Here is a 15,809-nt window from a genome sequence, read left to right on the forward strand (position 1 = left end):
TCTATGAACTACCGGCATTTAATGGTAATGGGGGCTTAGCCATGCGTTTTTCCCAAAAATAGCAAAATGTTCCGAGTATCAATCAAAAAGATGGGCCTTCTACGATTTGAATTGCCCGCGCCAGATGATCATCGATTCATCAAGCAGCAGTTAGTTTTACAACTGACTCAGAATTTTCAGTATCAAGCTGTTTAAAATTTTCTAACAAGAATTGACAATCATTATCTCTCACTTTAATTTACAGACATCCAAAATCACGAAGTTACTAGTTATACAAACATTGACGGGGGAGTGGGAGTGGGGAGGAAGTGGGGGTGTGGGTGGGTAATGAAAAGTTCGACTACAATAATGTAGTAGTTCGTGCAGTAGTGTTTTTTACGTAACTGGTATAAATCAAATACTTACTCAGTTTCCCACGCTTGTTTATACGTTACTGTAAGAAAAAAGTGCTATAGAGAGAGTTCATTTCTTTTGCCTCGATACCGCTTAAACAGTTACCCTCGAGCCAACAATTGTACGTTTGTAAAACTAGAATGGCCCTTTTATCAGCAGAGCCAGAAGTAATTTTTAACGCTACACATACACGCGGTAGCGTGTTTAACCTCAGTACTATAGATCTGGATTAATAATAAATGATACGGTATTACTATATTTACATGACTGTATGCTTGGTATAAAAGTGAAAACACATAGTATCAAGTAGTGTAAGATCAATACGTTGTAGAGAGTTACCTTGCCGCATTAAATGTTTCCTTGACAGTGATGAGGATAATATTTCAATCATGCCAGTCTGTATGGAAAACAAGTGCTATAAAGGTATTTATGTTTTATTTTTGTCTGAATAAGAAATGAGGTTGTGCTGTTTATAAGATTAAAGTTAATCAAGTTAAAATCAACAGTAGTGTTAAAAGCACTGTATGCTTAGCCCTTTTTCTATTTTAATGGTTACTTCAACTTATTTCAACTGTCAATATTTACTGTGTTTAATTCTTATTAAATGTTGTCTGGTTGTTTATAACACTACAACGTTTTAAATAGATCAAATGTAGGTCTAGAGGTTGTTGTTGGGAGACTTGAACTTCTCTTATTTGGAGATATTAAATGCATGTTGCATTTTTTTTTTAAACAAAATTAAGCAGCATGTCAGCATTTTAAACCTTTTCTTTTGAAGTTCTTTGAAACATAAGTACAATCCATGTACTTATTTGCCTTTTTACATTAAGTACAGTTCGTCGCTTTAATATCAGGGGCAGTTCATATTGTTGTAAGAACTTAATTGCTCAACATTTTTTTTGTATTTGTCCACTGTGAGATTTTATTACGAATATATATATATATAATCTGTTACGTAAAAACATCATAATAAGATACGTGCTTACATAATATCATTACTTGCGGAGTATATAAACCATTACAAATTACGAAATATGTAAATTATTGTTAATTGCGAGGTATGTAAATTATTGTAAGCTATCAGAAAATAAAAGCTTAGTGTTTAATACAAACAGTCTTTTGTATGGCATACTTTATAAGTTACGGTCAAGCAATTAATACCAATGACACTGTCATACTATAAGGACGAAGTAAAACTGATACAATATCCGGTATTCATTAACAACATAAATACTGACCTAACAAGGAAATATATACAAGCACCACTTGAAAAAAAGTCTTAAATGTAGATAGTAGTTAGAAGGGGGACAATGTCAACACGGAAACAAACAAAGGAAACAATTACAAGACATATGCCGTTTGTTCTGTTCTGTTCTGTTTATATTTAGAGTAGCCTATAAAAACCCGCGAATCTGCTGACCGTTGCATACTCTTGTTTACGAACGTCAAGTAGTCATATGCGATTTAGCAGTTGAGCATTTCTATAATTTAATATAAGTTGACCAGTAACTTAATCATAAAAATATTAACATTTTATTTACTCACAGGTCAGTGTATGAATGATAGAAATGTCATAAATAATATACGTGTTTATATATACATCTGCCATACTGCCACGTTTTCTTTGTTGTAAAGAGATTGTAACTTCAAAGGTATGCAATACTGGACCAAAAGAAAGTTTTTTACACCCATAAAATAATATGCCATTTGGCAACTTTCTTGACCTCAGGTGCCATTGCAGATATTATTTCAGGCACGAGCGGGGACCTGGGTAGAACCATCGACATTCTGTATGCCAGCTGCATGGCTTACTGATACTCACATGAGAAAAGTGCACACTCTAAACGAGGTTACCGGGTTCCAAAACTAATAGAGGGATTCGACAAAACATTGTTGAGTTTGAGTTCATTGAATCGAAAATGGGTTGGGTTTAATGCTTGAGATTTGTGGATTTGTTACCGAACAAAACTTAATTATATATATCAGTGAATACATAGCGAAATGAAGTTTACGAACAGTCAAACTACGACTAAAAAGGCCACTTAAAAGGTAGCTATATATTGCAAAGACATCTACAATGTATGTAGTTTCAGACAATCTTTTATCCTGATGATTTATTTTAATAACTTACCGCACATATACGTTTAAAAATACTTCAATGTCTTTTGCTGATAAGACGGACTATATTTTAGCTAATATTTAAGTTCTTTATGCTGATGATCATTCTCTAGCACTACTTTAGATACAGAGTACTCAAAGGCTCACCATTTCAGTGGTATTGTTGTAAAGTTTTCAAGCATATTCAAACATCCACCTATTTAGCGAAGCAATTTGGTTACAGCCTGAAATGTAATTTACATAACTTCCTTCGTAAAAAGTTTGTAAGAGGCAAAATTGCTGTTATTTTGTCAATATTGCATTCGCTTGACACCTTGTCATAAAACAGCGTTACATCTCGATACCAAAACCTAAGATCTTACAATACATGCAGCCTAAAGCCTTACTCCTGAAGGACAGGCATTCTGCATTTTATATGTTCTCTTAGTTTTCTGACAATCATAGCTGTTACAAAACATTGTTAGCCAAGTTATTTAGTAACACTGTCAGAATTGAATGGCCGAGTGACTCTCTGGAAATTTTTGCTGACACTATGGTAGAGACAACGAATTCACAAGCGAAGCACGCAGCTTTCTCATATGAAAAAAAAAAACAACTACAAATCTACCCATTATTTAGGTTTCCGACCCGTGACGTTGATGTTGAAGTCAACATTAGTTACACAGATTCACTGTCAGTATTCAACCTTTAGCCTGCTGGCGGCAAGTGATTCTGTCTTTGCGACCAGTGCAGACGAAGATGCAGGTTGATCTTGGTCTGTTTTGTTCGCTTTTCAGTCATAAATTTTTAGTGAATACCTCAAATGATAAATGAAGTTTAGAAGTTTATTCATATAAATTCCAGAAGGTCTTAGACCCAAGAGGACATGTGATACATTATATGGCGGTATATATAACATAGTTTTACAATGAAATTTGACAAATATAAACTACATACACACACCTATATATACATATACGCTAATTTTTAATAAATTTATATGTAAATAGAACTGTGTCAATGACTACGACTGACAATAGCTGCAGACAATTGCTATTGACAATGATTATATGTCGGTATATGTAACACAATTTTACAAATGAAATTTGACAAATATGAACTACTCTATCTCATATCATATTACAACATCCAGTAGAAAGAAGTTTATTATACCATCTCTGATCATGGCACTGACTACTGACCATGACCTGTGGTAATAAAATTTAATACAAATTACCCATATATCAATGCTAATTGCGATACTCTTAATATATGTAAATAGATTTTGACAATTACAACGGCTGACAAAAGTCGCAGCCAATGGCTACTGACAATGATTTTGTCAGTATCATTAAATGTTATTACCCAAATTGAATGATAGACATATCCATTTAAAAATGCTGAAGATAAGTTATATTAATGAAAGCATTAAATGCTCTACATGGCTCTACTCACGTTTTTAGTTTGAAGTTATATTATGACGATTTTTCCTGACTAATTAACTAACTAACTAACGTTTTTTAGAGCTTCTTTGTATATTTTTATATTTACTTACTCCATGTTTGGTTTTAGAAGACAACAAATACTGTCCAGAAATCTTTTTGTTATTTTGTTGTGTTTCGGTTTTCGTTGTCTGCCTAGTTTGTGTCAGCATAACACTTGTCTAAGGAAGTATGTAACAAACGAAATATTCTTGTATCAGTTTAAGTATTTAAAGAATAGTTCAAAGTATCAAAATAAATATGATTAGCTCAATAATAAATCTAATGCATGAGCCAGATTATCTAAATATCCATTCATACCGACAGACGGACGGATAGAGTGAAAATTAATGACCTCAAAACAAGTTTTCAAGCAATAGAAGACAATATAAGTGATCATATACTGAAATTCTGCACCACGTATATTCTGATAAGAACTTGGTACTTACCTACGTTACAATAATATAGCATGGTATAGTTTCTTTTTGTTTGCCATTTAGTTCAGAGAAGATTATTTAAAAATGCATCTTTCCTAACTTTCATATTCAGATTCATGCATAATGTCTAATGTAAGGGTTTAAAGTATTTTGCAAAATTAGTATGAGCCAAATTGTCATTCATGATGCTTATTTTACTTCCAGTTCCTGGTGTTTCCTTTCCAATTCATTTCCGAGAAATGTAATTGGATATTGCTGTAAATACCAACTGGTGTGTTTTCATAGGCATGTCAAAAGAAAATTATTATGCCATTATTTCATTAACAATGTTATCAGAGTGTTAAAAGAAACAGTCTGTACATGTCATGCAAAATGTCAAATGTTTTATTTTCAAATAACACAGCATCAATTACGAAAATGATTCAATGACACAAATCCTTTCAAATACTTAAACGATGGTCATGATATAGGCAACAGAAGTAGAGTAACCAACAAAATAATGACATAGATGTTTTATGAGTATTTTATATATTTTCATTCTCAGCATTTCTTGAGTTATTGCATATAAATTTACTCTAATAGTTTTAATTGTATTGTAAAAAGTAGTGAAGAGATATGACAATAAATTAATATCTGCCACTAAATACTGTAGTGAGATACATTCTGTATATTAACATCGATTAAAATGAGCTGTTGGGATTACATCAATGGCTGATTAAAATGTTGAAGTAAAGAAATCATATTCAAAAAGAATTAGTAAATCAAACTAAATGCAGTAAGATATAAGAAATGAATCCTAGTTTCTCAAACCAACACCACGGCGATCATCATCTCGCTAAACTCGGCCCTCAGTATCTCTTAATAAAATCTGAAAAGTAGATCCCTCGGAAGCACCGAGAACAAGGCAAACAGTGAAAATTGCAGACTCGGTTTGATTGAGTCTGTTCAGTCAGTTACCAATGTAACCATTATGTCGCTTGTGACCGTCAACTCTCAAAAAAGTTCATTTATTCGAAGTGTAAGTCAGTGCATGAAATTGAATTAATAAAACATAAAGAATGAACTATATTTTCTCTTCTCAACACCACGGCGACCATCCTGTTGCTATCATGTATCTGTTCCACATCAAAAACTGCAACCATCGCATTAATAGCATTTTTCTGCCTTTGTATATCCACCGTGCGCTCCCCTGTTAAAGCTACTTGTCCAATTTTTTAACAATGTTTGGCGTAGAATGTATATATATATATGACACTGCAAAATGAAAAAGTTGGTGAAAATAAAAGATATTGATAAAAATAGTCGAAATTAGCAGATGTGCTTATTCTCTGAAATTAATACTTGTGCAAGCTAAATAATCTTTGGTGAAATCTTTAACTTGTCCTAAAAAATTTGAAATGGTGCTAATGTTTACGTTTTGCTCAAATTCTATACTAGACTCACTGTTTCTAAAAAACAACGAAATAAATGTATTCAAATTTGAAATGAAAATGTTAAAATCGTTGAAATATCGTCCAGGACACGCGTGGTTTAAACCAAAATACTCTTGCAGCCATTAAAATAATTCATTGTAAAAATTCTCTGTTTAATTCAAGTTGGAAATGACAGGTACTTCAAAATGCAGCTCTGTAATCGTTCAGTTAGAATTCGTGATGTTTTATTAAAACATGAATAAGAAAAATGATAAAAGTTACCGGCTGCCGCATGCAAAATGAAAACCTGATGTGCTATTTTCGTTTCAAAAGGTATATGATAACTTTTAAACATTACCATTGTGTGAACATATGAAAAGCCATTCTCTTTATTGTGCTAAGATTAAAATAGTTCAGTGTTAGGATGTTTTCCGCTCACAAAATCGCAGTTCATATTAATGTCTTTAAAGACCAATAGTGAAATGATATACATGTATAATTAAAATATAATTTTTCCTTTACAATATCTTAAAACCATTTTTTATTGTTTAGTACGATATGTCACCAAAATCTCCGACACATCTTAATGAAACATCGACTGAATGTCGTAAAAAGAACTAATGCAAATCCATTTAGTCGAGTAAATGTCATTTCAATGCACCATAATAACTAAGTTTGAAATTAAGTTTACAAAATACATCTAAGGAAGATCTATATTTAGCTTGTGTCCGTTGTCTTGGTAATATTTTGCACAGAATCAGGTGTGAATTAATTAATGATCCTTTAATAATACTGTCTAAATGAATACACTCTACTTGACATGTTTCTTAAAAAAAAAACTACATGTTTGTTCCTGCATAATTTAGGATAAATACGACTGAGGTCACGTAATAATTTCAGTGTCAAACTGAATACCCCCGACCTGTACGCCTGTGTGTGAATTTATGTAAATTGAAATTTCAATAGTAGGTATCATAACCATGGAATGTCAGAACATTCAAAATCTTTTATAAGTAAATAACTGTACTATTGATAACAAGGAAATATTGATTCTTAGGTTGTGAATTACTTGCAAAAATGCATTTCAGAATAGTTTATGGAAGGAACATTATGTGTACTTACCACACTTTGTCATGCTTTAAGTAAGTGTCATCCATTAAATTCACCTAAAATACTTTAATATATTATGTGTAACACAGGGGTGTGTAATAGTTTTAATTGCATAGGGCTGCTATAGTTTAAGACCAACGGCCAGAAGATATACTGATGGGAAGAATGGCAGTCCCTTAGAGGACTACACAATATAATTACTTGTGTTAGACAACAGATTCTCTATATATTCTCTGTCATAATAATAGATATATTCCCCTTCTGAACCAGTAATAAAGTTAACAAAAAGTTACAGCTAGATATACAAGTTATTTTGTAACTATTTTGACAAAATTAGACACATTCTATAGGAGTATAAATGTGTATTCATATTGATGAAATGACTAAGTACTTTAAAAACTCAACTTATGAAAATGCGCATTGATGAAATGTTCAAGTATAAAACTTCCGTCTGCCTTTTTTCATAATGTCCTTATCTACACAAAAGTTAAAACGAAGAGAATTGTATGTACAGATTTTTCCGTTTGCCCGTGTCCGTGTCATTTTTCCCACGGAATCTTTCAAGTCCTGTTCAGATCAGAAGCAGTAATAGTTTGAGTACGAAATTCTTAAAAAAATCAGATTAATGATTTGCCAAGTTTGAAAAAAATAGCGTGACAAGATTTTAATATATCACATCTAATAGATCAAATGACATGTATACAATCGTTCTGATGGAAAACATTAAATCTGAAGTTACTGCCTCAATACCGGACCGTTTTGAACGTATCTCCTAGAAACCATTCCTGTAAGTGTACAAATCATGTGATCCTAGTATTTCTGCGAATATGATTTTACATATCTAATATACAAAACTACTATTTTGCCGGGTTTTTTAACCATCACATCTAAATTGCTGATACAGCTCATTTTTCTAGCATAAAACCCAAAGTCTTGTGTCAAACTTGAATTTATTTATTTCAGACAGAGATGTCGTTTGTGAGAGTAAGCCGCTGTACCTATCGCGGGATTCTCTTTTCCCTTTGTTTAACATTGGTAACCCTGCTCTTCGCTGGAAATCACATATACAAACCAGGTATGTTCCATTATAACATTGGTTACCTTGTTCTTAATTGGAAATCACATATACAAACCAGGTATGAACCATTATAACAATTGTGACCTTTTTCTTCACTGGAAATCACATATATAAAAAGGTATTAACCATTATAACATTGGTTACCTTGTTCACTGGAAATTACATATATAAAAAGGGTATGAACCTTTATAACATTGGTTACCTTGTTCTTCACTTGAAATCCCATATACAAACCAGGTATGTAACATCATAAGTATCATTCATAGGTTGGTATTACAAGGTGATGTACCTTTATTTGAGACTCTCCTTCATCATCTATTTTGGTGTCCAGTGCATTTGCCAAATATAAATAAACGTGAAGAATATGAGTCCGACCAGTTTAAATCTTGGGTACAGTAGTACTAAAAAGATATTCAAGCTGCACTTCCGGAGTAAAAAAATTGCGGAAAGAAATAAATCCTCAAAGTTTTCACAGTTAAAGTGGTATTTGCATGTATTATGTACGCCAGTTTCTGTTTTTATTTCATTGTGGACCTATACTTGACATTTTGGTAGCATTTTCAAGACGTTTTGCATTTATATAACTGCAATCAAACCTTATCACACATTTGTTCATACCCCCATTTTAGCTGTCAGTTTAGAAGATGTTCCATAGTGTTGACCTGTCACACAAAGTCTCATAGACAATACATGACCCCTACTATTCTTGGTGTTTTATGGTTTATAGATCATTTATAAATATAAGGTTAGTAATTTGTTTTAGATGGGCCTGGCTATGTGTGACAGTTCCCCAAAAAATTGTTTATTTTATATATCAAATTTATTTACTACTACCTAAGAGCTTTGTGCTTATCATTAAGAACACTTACTTTAAGGTAATATAATCAAGGATTATATAAATTATGTTTTATATCTTCAGAAAATCGGTATACTTACGATTTGAATGCAGCTGTCATGACCAATGTAACACCGGTGAAGAGTAGCCATGCCAGAAGAGCACAGCTGTTTCTTCAGAAAAATAAAACGCAAGTTTTCGACTCGCGTGGATCTGCTCGTCATCTACAAAATGTAATGAACAGTCGTTCAGCGGACAAAACAATGTACCATAACGAAAGTAAGGCCGTCATAGTAAAGTCTCTACATACAGGACATTTACCGAACAACAGTTCTCAGTCGGTATTCGAAAGAAAACGGGAAAAAATTAGTACAAAAAATGACATAACACGAGAAAACAGAGAGTGTGCGAAGATTGTTATCATACTTGCTTACATGCACACTGGTTCATCTTACACCGCCAGAATAATACAGAACCATCCTGGGACATTTTACGAATTCGAACCTCTGCGAAGTCTGCAGGAGAGTTCTAGACGAGGCACATGGATACAGTATTTGAACGGAACAAAAAGGTTAACATATATATCTTTACTCTTTCGTGCTAGCTCTAGCACGCTTGATTGATAAAGGAGTATTTCGCATATTACGTTATCAAATGTGATACGTCATAAACATTACTTGATATTTTAGAATTTAAATCGAACAATTTTGATGGTATGTGTTAAAAAAAGGAGACTCCGTGGCCGAGTGGTTAAGGTCACTGACTTCAGATCACTTGCCCCTCACCGATGTGGGTTCGAGCCTCACTCGGGGCGTTGAATTCTTCATGTGAGGAGCCCGGCTGACTTACGGAACGTCGGTGGTTCTACTCAGGTACCCGCTCGTGTTGAAATAATGCACGATGGGGCACCTGGAGTTTTCCTCTACCGTCATTGCTGGAAAGTTGCCACATGACCTATAATTGTGTCGGTGCGACGTTAAACCAACAAAAAATGTTCCATTAGAGGCCATAACTTTGATACTATTTTACTTCACTTTTCATTTTCGGTGTTCGTATCAAAATAATCAATTCGCCCGCAAAATATAACTCTGTATTTTGTATGTACCGTCGAGGAGCTGCAAGTGTCATGACGTTAAGTTAGACAAAAGTCACATGCACTGTTCATCTCATTCATTTTTGTTTATAATCTAAGAGCAAAGAACAGCCTGTCTATTTTGCATTACTTTCACATTTCAAGCTATAGTGGTAGATTCTAGAATGTTTATTCTTACACGACCTGATTCATCTTCCTATAAATTAAACAAAGAAGGCTGAAAATTTTGTGTGATTAATTATAAAACAATTCATTTTTCTGACGTCGCAATTATTATGTCATAGCGTCAAATGGCATAGCGTCGCGCTGTAAAATAAGCCAACAGAAAACAGACAAATATTTGACGAATGTCGTCAAGGATGTACTAAAATCCTTGATAACTTGTTAGAATCGAAATACTATATCTCATTTAGTGATTTGCTCTTGAATAAAATCATTGTTTGTCTTTAAGTTGCATCTCGGGCTCTACCCACGTTATATAATTCCTTCGCATCTGAAACCCAATGACTTTATTCGACGACAAATCCCAAAATGAGATATATTATTTCTTAAACATCACCGGAGTTATCCCTCTTGTGCCAAGGCGCATAATTTCAGAGGTTTGAATTGAATATTCAAATTACACAACCGTGATATCAGTACCTTGCAAAAGAATAATTTCTGTTTAATATATTCCCATGTTTATGTCCACTAGATCAATGGGCATGCACTCAAAACTTTAGACAGATTACAGTAAAGATGTTAGGACCTTGGTTTCGTAAATGTTGGAACATCCCTTGTGCATATTTCATTCGAAAGTGTGTCATGCATTCGGCATAATTTTGGGGTATATAGTTAGAATCTGATTCATGTAAAACTCAGTTTTCCCTGGCGTATATTTGTAAGCTTGTAACTAGATTACCACTACCGGAAATGTTTTAAAGCTACGGTTCTTTCAAAATTACGCTATTCTTTCTTTGATTTGAAATAAGTACATCGAAGAATGCCAATGGTTGCCGAAAACCTTAGCGGAATATGATTATCGATATTTTCCGATGTTGAATGCAATAGATTGATTACAAATACCTAAAATGATGTGTTTTTCGGCGACGCCGTCTAAATTCGTTTTCGTTTTCCTATGCCACGTGACTTCAGTTTGCCAATCAAACTACTTGATAACGCTTTATAGATAATTTATCAAAACGGAAGATTTATGCAACACTCTGCCTGATTGGACGCGAGTGTCAATTTCTTTCACTCTGTTGACTGTGCTACGCTGAGTGAAATGTAGACAAAGCGTTTATCCTAAACGACGCTGCTCACAGTTTTAAAGCCAACTTTGGCTCAGTATATTTAACAAGAAAATTGATATATCTCAAAATAATAAGTAAGTTTAATAAATATGATAAAAACCTGTTCAAATACCAACATATATCAAATTAAAGAAAGAGCTGAATACGGTCTGCGTATCACATGAATAAGGGTGTGATAAGAGTCTTTTATGTAGAGAAGTGCTTTTTAAAAGATTTTCCTTGTTACAATTGTCGTCTGAATATGAAAAGGTTTCTTGCTTTTGTGACTTATTCAGTTTGCATATTAAAATGAATACTTGTTTGCTTTGATATATATTTGTTACAAATTATTTAACTGATTTGTTATATATGAATATTTTTTTTAGTATTGTATGCAAGTATTGAACTCAGTTGAAATCTGTTTCATTATATATATGCTATATAATGACTGAATCTCATTTTACACTGAAATGAAGATACGTTGCATACAGTTTATCTATGTGATATAACTACGGTCAAACTTTGCTTATGCGGTCATAATTTGCTTATGAAACAGAAATATTGAAATAATAACAATTGTATGTTTTGCTTGACCTTCACTTTTTATAGGTGTGACGTCATTGTCCAAAGATTCACGAATAGCGAATATGCATTTGTTAAAGCGGGATCAGTTGGCCTATTTTAGAAATAAATAAAAATAATAAATAAAAAAATCCTTTAATTGATTTTTTCTCATGTATTCTAATCAAACTTGATTTGTAGCATCTTTATTAGGCCCGCAGCCAACTTTGTTCAGCTGGGACATTTGACCTATTTTAGGGGCTGCTAGAGCTAAAACTAGAAATGCCTTTATACAGCGTCTCATGAACAGCTTGGTGGATCTTTGTCATACTTGGTATGGAGCATCATTATAAGGTCCTCTTCCAAATTTATTTATATAGGAACTTGGGCCCTATTAGGGACCACTATAGCTAAAAGTAGATATGCCTTTCTTCGCATTAACCACTAAAATGTAATGGATTTTTATCAAACTCGATTTGTAACAATATCGTAAGGTCTCCTGCTATTTTGTTACAAATGGAGATAGGGACCAATTTAGCTAAAAATATAAATACGTTTAATGACCTCTTCTCATGAACCGCTTTATGAATCTTCATCGAACTACTGCTGTAATTATTCGTCTAAGGATAAACGAAACAAAATTGCAACCCTACGAAACCTTTGCGAAAAATTAAAAGAGAACCATTTAAATTGTTAAAGTGCGGTGTTTAGTTTTGCAATTTGAAAAATGTTAGATGAAAGATGAATGTTAGATGAAAAATTTATAAACTTCTTTCCTTATTACAATTCGCCGACCATCATTTTTAAAGATATTTCTTGTTAATGTTGTAGACGAGTGTCAGGGGAGGTAATAGACGCAAATGTTGGAGCTGAAGCAGTATACAACACTGTCACCTGCAATCACCAAAATCTTGACATTGCTACACTATCTACAAGTTACCTAGGTGTAGAAGCAAGCGATAATAGAGACATTAAAGATTACTTTAGATGTCAGGGAATACGTCCTTTCACACGGACAGCCTCAACTAGAGACCGAAGGAAATATCGCCCTAATGTTAATGAGGTCGGTCATAGTCAAACAGGAAGGAACATGTCAAAGCTGAATCATGTGAATTTTCCAAATGAAAGGAGACCAGTATTTATTAATAGACAGCATTGGTCAAAACGGCAAGCAGACATTATAAATAGAGCCCGAAACTTACGATTAAGCCAAACACTTCAAAATCCAGTTGTTGAGAAAAATATTCAGTCTTGTTTGCCCCGCTTGATTGACAGATGCAGGAACGCAACCACCCGACTGACAAAATATATTAGAATGACCATGGAAATGGTGGAAGGACTGCTTGATAAAGTTGGAAATCTTCGCGTGATACATTTATTAAGAGATCCAAGAGCAATGATGGATTCACAGTTACGGAAAAATGATATGAATGTCAAGTCATTTCCAGTTTTTCAGAGAAGAACTCGGTATATGTGTACACGCATGAACATGGATCTAGACATTGCTGAAAAACTTAAGAAATCATATCCTGGTCAGATATTTACTTTACGTTACGAGGACTTGGTTGACGATCCATTGAAAACCAGTCAAAAATTATTTAATTTCATAGATATTCCATTTACGTCGGCTGATAAGAAGTTTATAACGTCTACCAGTATAGAAACAGTAAAAGATTCCAAATACAGAGCAAGCGTTTGGAGAAGCCATATAACATCAGAGCATCTAAATGTTGTTAATAGATACTGTTACAAATTATATAATACATTAGGCTACATTAGTTTCGAACATATTTCTGACGTTAGAGATTTGAAATTACCTGATCATTTTCCAAAAGGTAATATAATATCTAGTCTAACGAATGGAAAAGGGCACAATTGATTTTGTATTAATATTGTATAATAGTTGGTTTTACTTAAGGTTTTAAATCTCATGCGGGTACAAAAGGTTTGAAAGTTTGTCTTCATAGCGCCAACAATCGAGTTTGAAGACAGCACAATTCAAATATTTTTTTTCGATTTAGGTATATTTTTTTGCACGTTGGGAGAACTTTAAATGTTTCATTGCGGTGCCTTGTCTTCTTTTGTTTTGTTGTTCGTTTCTTAAAATAGAATGAAATAATATCTTCCACAAGACATGAGCAGTATCTAATAAAAATCAGATGCACTATTATCAGTTCATCACTGTCATTCTGTCGTATGACCTATTTAGCCTAATCAAAGAAGGAATAGGATAAGCCTTGCAATGAGTGGGTTTTGTAAAATGTATATGGAAGTGTTTGTCAAAGACATTGGACGATCATTTGAATATAAAATTGAAGAGAGTTAGTAAACTCGACAGACTTACACATGTTTGATTTTTGAAAACAAGGAACCTAATGCAATGAAGGTAAATATGTTTCGCTCATGACTGCACATACATAAAAGATAAGTGACGCAGTCTTTACCAGAGAATGTTAACGGCTATTTTAACATATGGCAGTTGAATGCTATATATGATAGCATACAGGCGCTAGGCATCCAGCAATCAGGGCAAACCTTTAGTTAAGAAGACATGTATGCCGTTAATTCAGTTATGGACTCTGTGATCTAAAAAGACAGAAAAACATGGCTGGACTATTGTGTGTTTTAAAAATGCACCAGGAGGTAACATATTTGGCACCAGTATATTATCTCGGTATGATGCTAGCAACTTTGTGAAACTCTTCTTATTTTAAACCCAAATGAAAAGACTAATTTCTGAAATGAGTCTTGTATGCTTTTATATACAAGTATCGTATATTTGTGTGATAGGCGATTTTTATGATTTAGCTTGAGCACAGATAATTGTTTTTCTTAATAGTTTTAATCACAGGTCATTTACACACATGTCCGTTGTTGCTAATTTGAGAGATAAGAAAATGAAATAGCATTGCAATATTTGTTTCATAAAAATGGAATAGTTTCTAATTTGTCTTCTCTGTTTGATTCGAACTTCTTAATTGGCTATACTATTATTTACAAATGCGTTTTAAGTTGTTAGATGTTAGTATTGAGGGTCCTTCTTAAAACAACTAGTAATTGAGGTTAAAATTTCCTGATGAAATATGAACAGACAGTTTTGTCAGAGTGAGTTATGTCAACATGTAGCATTGTTTTGTTGTTCAATGATACAATATACTCAAGGCAGCAAAAGTATTAGACCTATGTAACATAGCATTCTGATGAACTATGTAGCCTGTGATAATTGATGTATAATTGTCCTTGATGTAAAAATTAAACTGTTTTCATTTTCCACTCTATCTTTAAGTGTAAGAGAAATAAACTAACATATATATGTTTGTTTGTTTGTTTGTTTGTTTGTTTGTTTTGGGTTTAACGACGTTTTTCAACAGTATTTTAGTTCTGTAATGGCGGACAGTTAATGTTTCCAGTGCTTCTGGATTCTGTACAAACCTGTTCTCTGCAAGTAACTACAAACTTCCCCACATGAATCAGAGTTGGAGGACGAATGGTTTCAGACACAGTAAAAAGCAAGGACAAAAGTCCCACAGAAACAGCCATATCCAAAGAATGCAACCGCCCATACAGTACTCTACTTGAAAATATGTGTCTGTGCAACTATATACACGCACACAGTAACTGAGCATGTACACAGTAACATAAACAAGCGCATTAAAAACAATGAAGTAACAAAGGCACAAAAACATACATAAAGAAGAAACACATTAGGGCTTTGGAACGGTCAGTGGCAAAATCACCACTGGGGAGTTTAAACTAGTTTACTGGCGCCAAAACCTCACTCTTTGAACCCTACCTGTTCCTATAATGACATAACAGTGTAAATAAAATGTTCCCCGCCAGGTGAATCACTAACACATGAAACAGATACCACAGAAACACATCGTAAAACACAAAATCTGCTCGTGTAAAAACATATAAATCAAAGAAGTCAGAGGGAAACGCCATTAAGGGCACGACGAAGCAGGACGATAGGGAACAAGTATCAAACCAGTCCGTCGCAAGAGCTAGCTAGGGATTTGAGAGCTAGCTACCATGGAGTCC

General features: G+C 33.6%; 1 protein-coding gene across 1 annotated transcript; it reads left to right on the plus strand.

The window, feature by feature from the left end:
* The first annotated feature begins 569 nt into the window (after positions 1 to 569).
* LOC123556378 (uncharacterized) lies at positions 570 to 15,083 on the plus strand. Its single transcript, XM_045347030.2, has 4 exons — positions 570 to 816; positions 7,894 to 8,005; positions 8,928 to 9,414; positions 12,600 to 15,083. The coding sequence occupies exons 1-4, from the start codon at positions 763 to 765 to the stop codon at positions 13,645 to 13,647; spliced, it is 1,701 nt and encodes a 566-aa protein (XP_045202965.2). The 5' UTR covers positions 570 to 762; the 3' UTR covers positions 13,648 to 15,083.
* Positions 15,084 to 15,809: the final 726 nt, after the last annotated feature.

The sequence above is a fragment of the Mercenaria mercenaria genome, chromosome 5 (genome assembly GCF_021730395.1).
Source record: "Mercenaria mercenaria strain notata chromosome 5, MADL_Memer_1, whole genome shotgun sequence".
Taxonomy (NCBI): domain Eukaryota; kingdom Metazoa; phylum Mollusca; class Bivalvia; order Venerida; family Veneridae; genus Mercenaria; species Mercenaria mercenaria.

Bases quoted from the DNA above. Each gene is read 5' to 3' on its own strand.
- LOC123556378 (XM_045347030.2), top strand. From the start codon at position 763: ATGAGGATAATATTTCAATCATGCCAGTCTGTATGGAAAACAAGTGCT. The intron at 817-7,893 runs GTATTTATGTTT...TATTTATTTCAG, and splicing joins GGAAAACAAGTGCTATAAAG to ACAGAGATGTCGTTTGTGAG. The intron at 9,415-12,599 runs GTTAACATATAT...TTAATGTTGTAG, and splicing joins TATTTGAACGGAACAAAAAG to ACGAGTGTCAGGGGAGGTAA.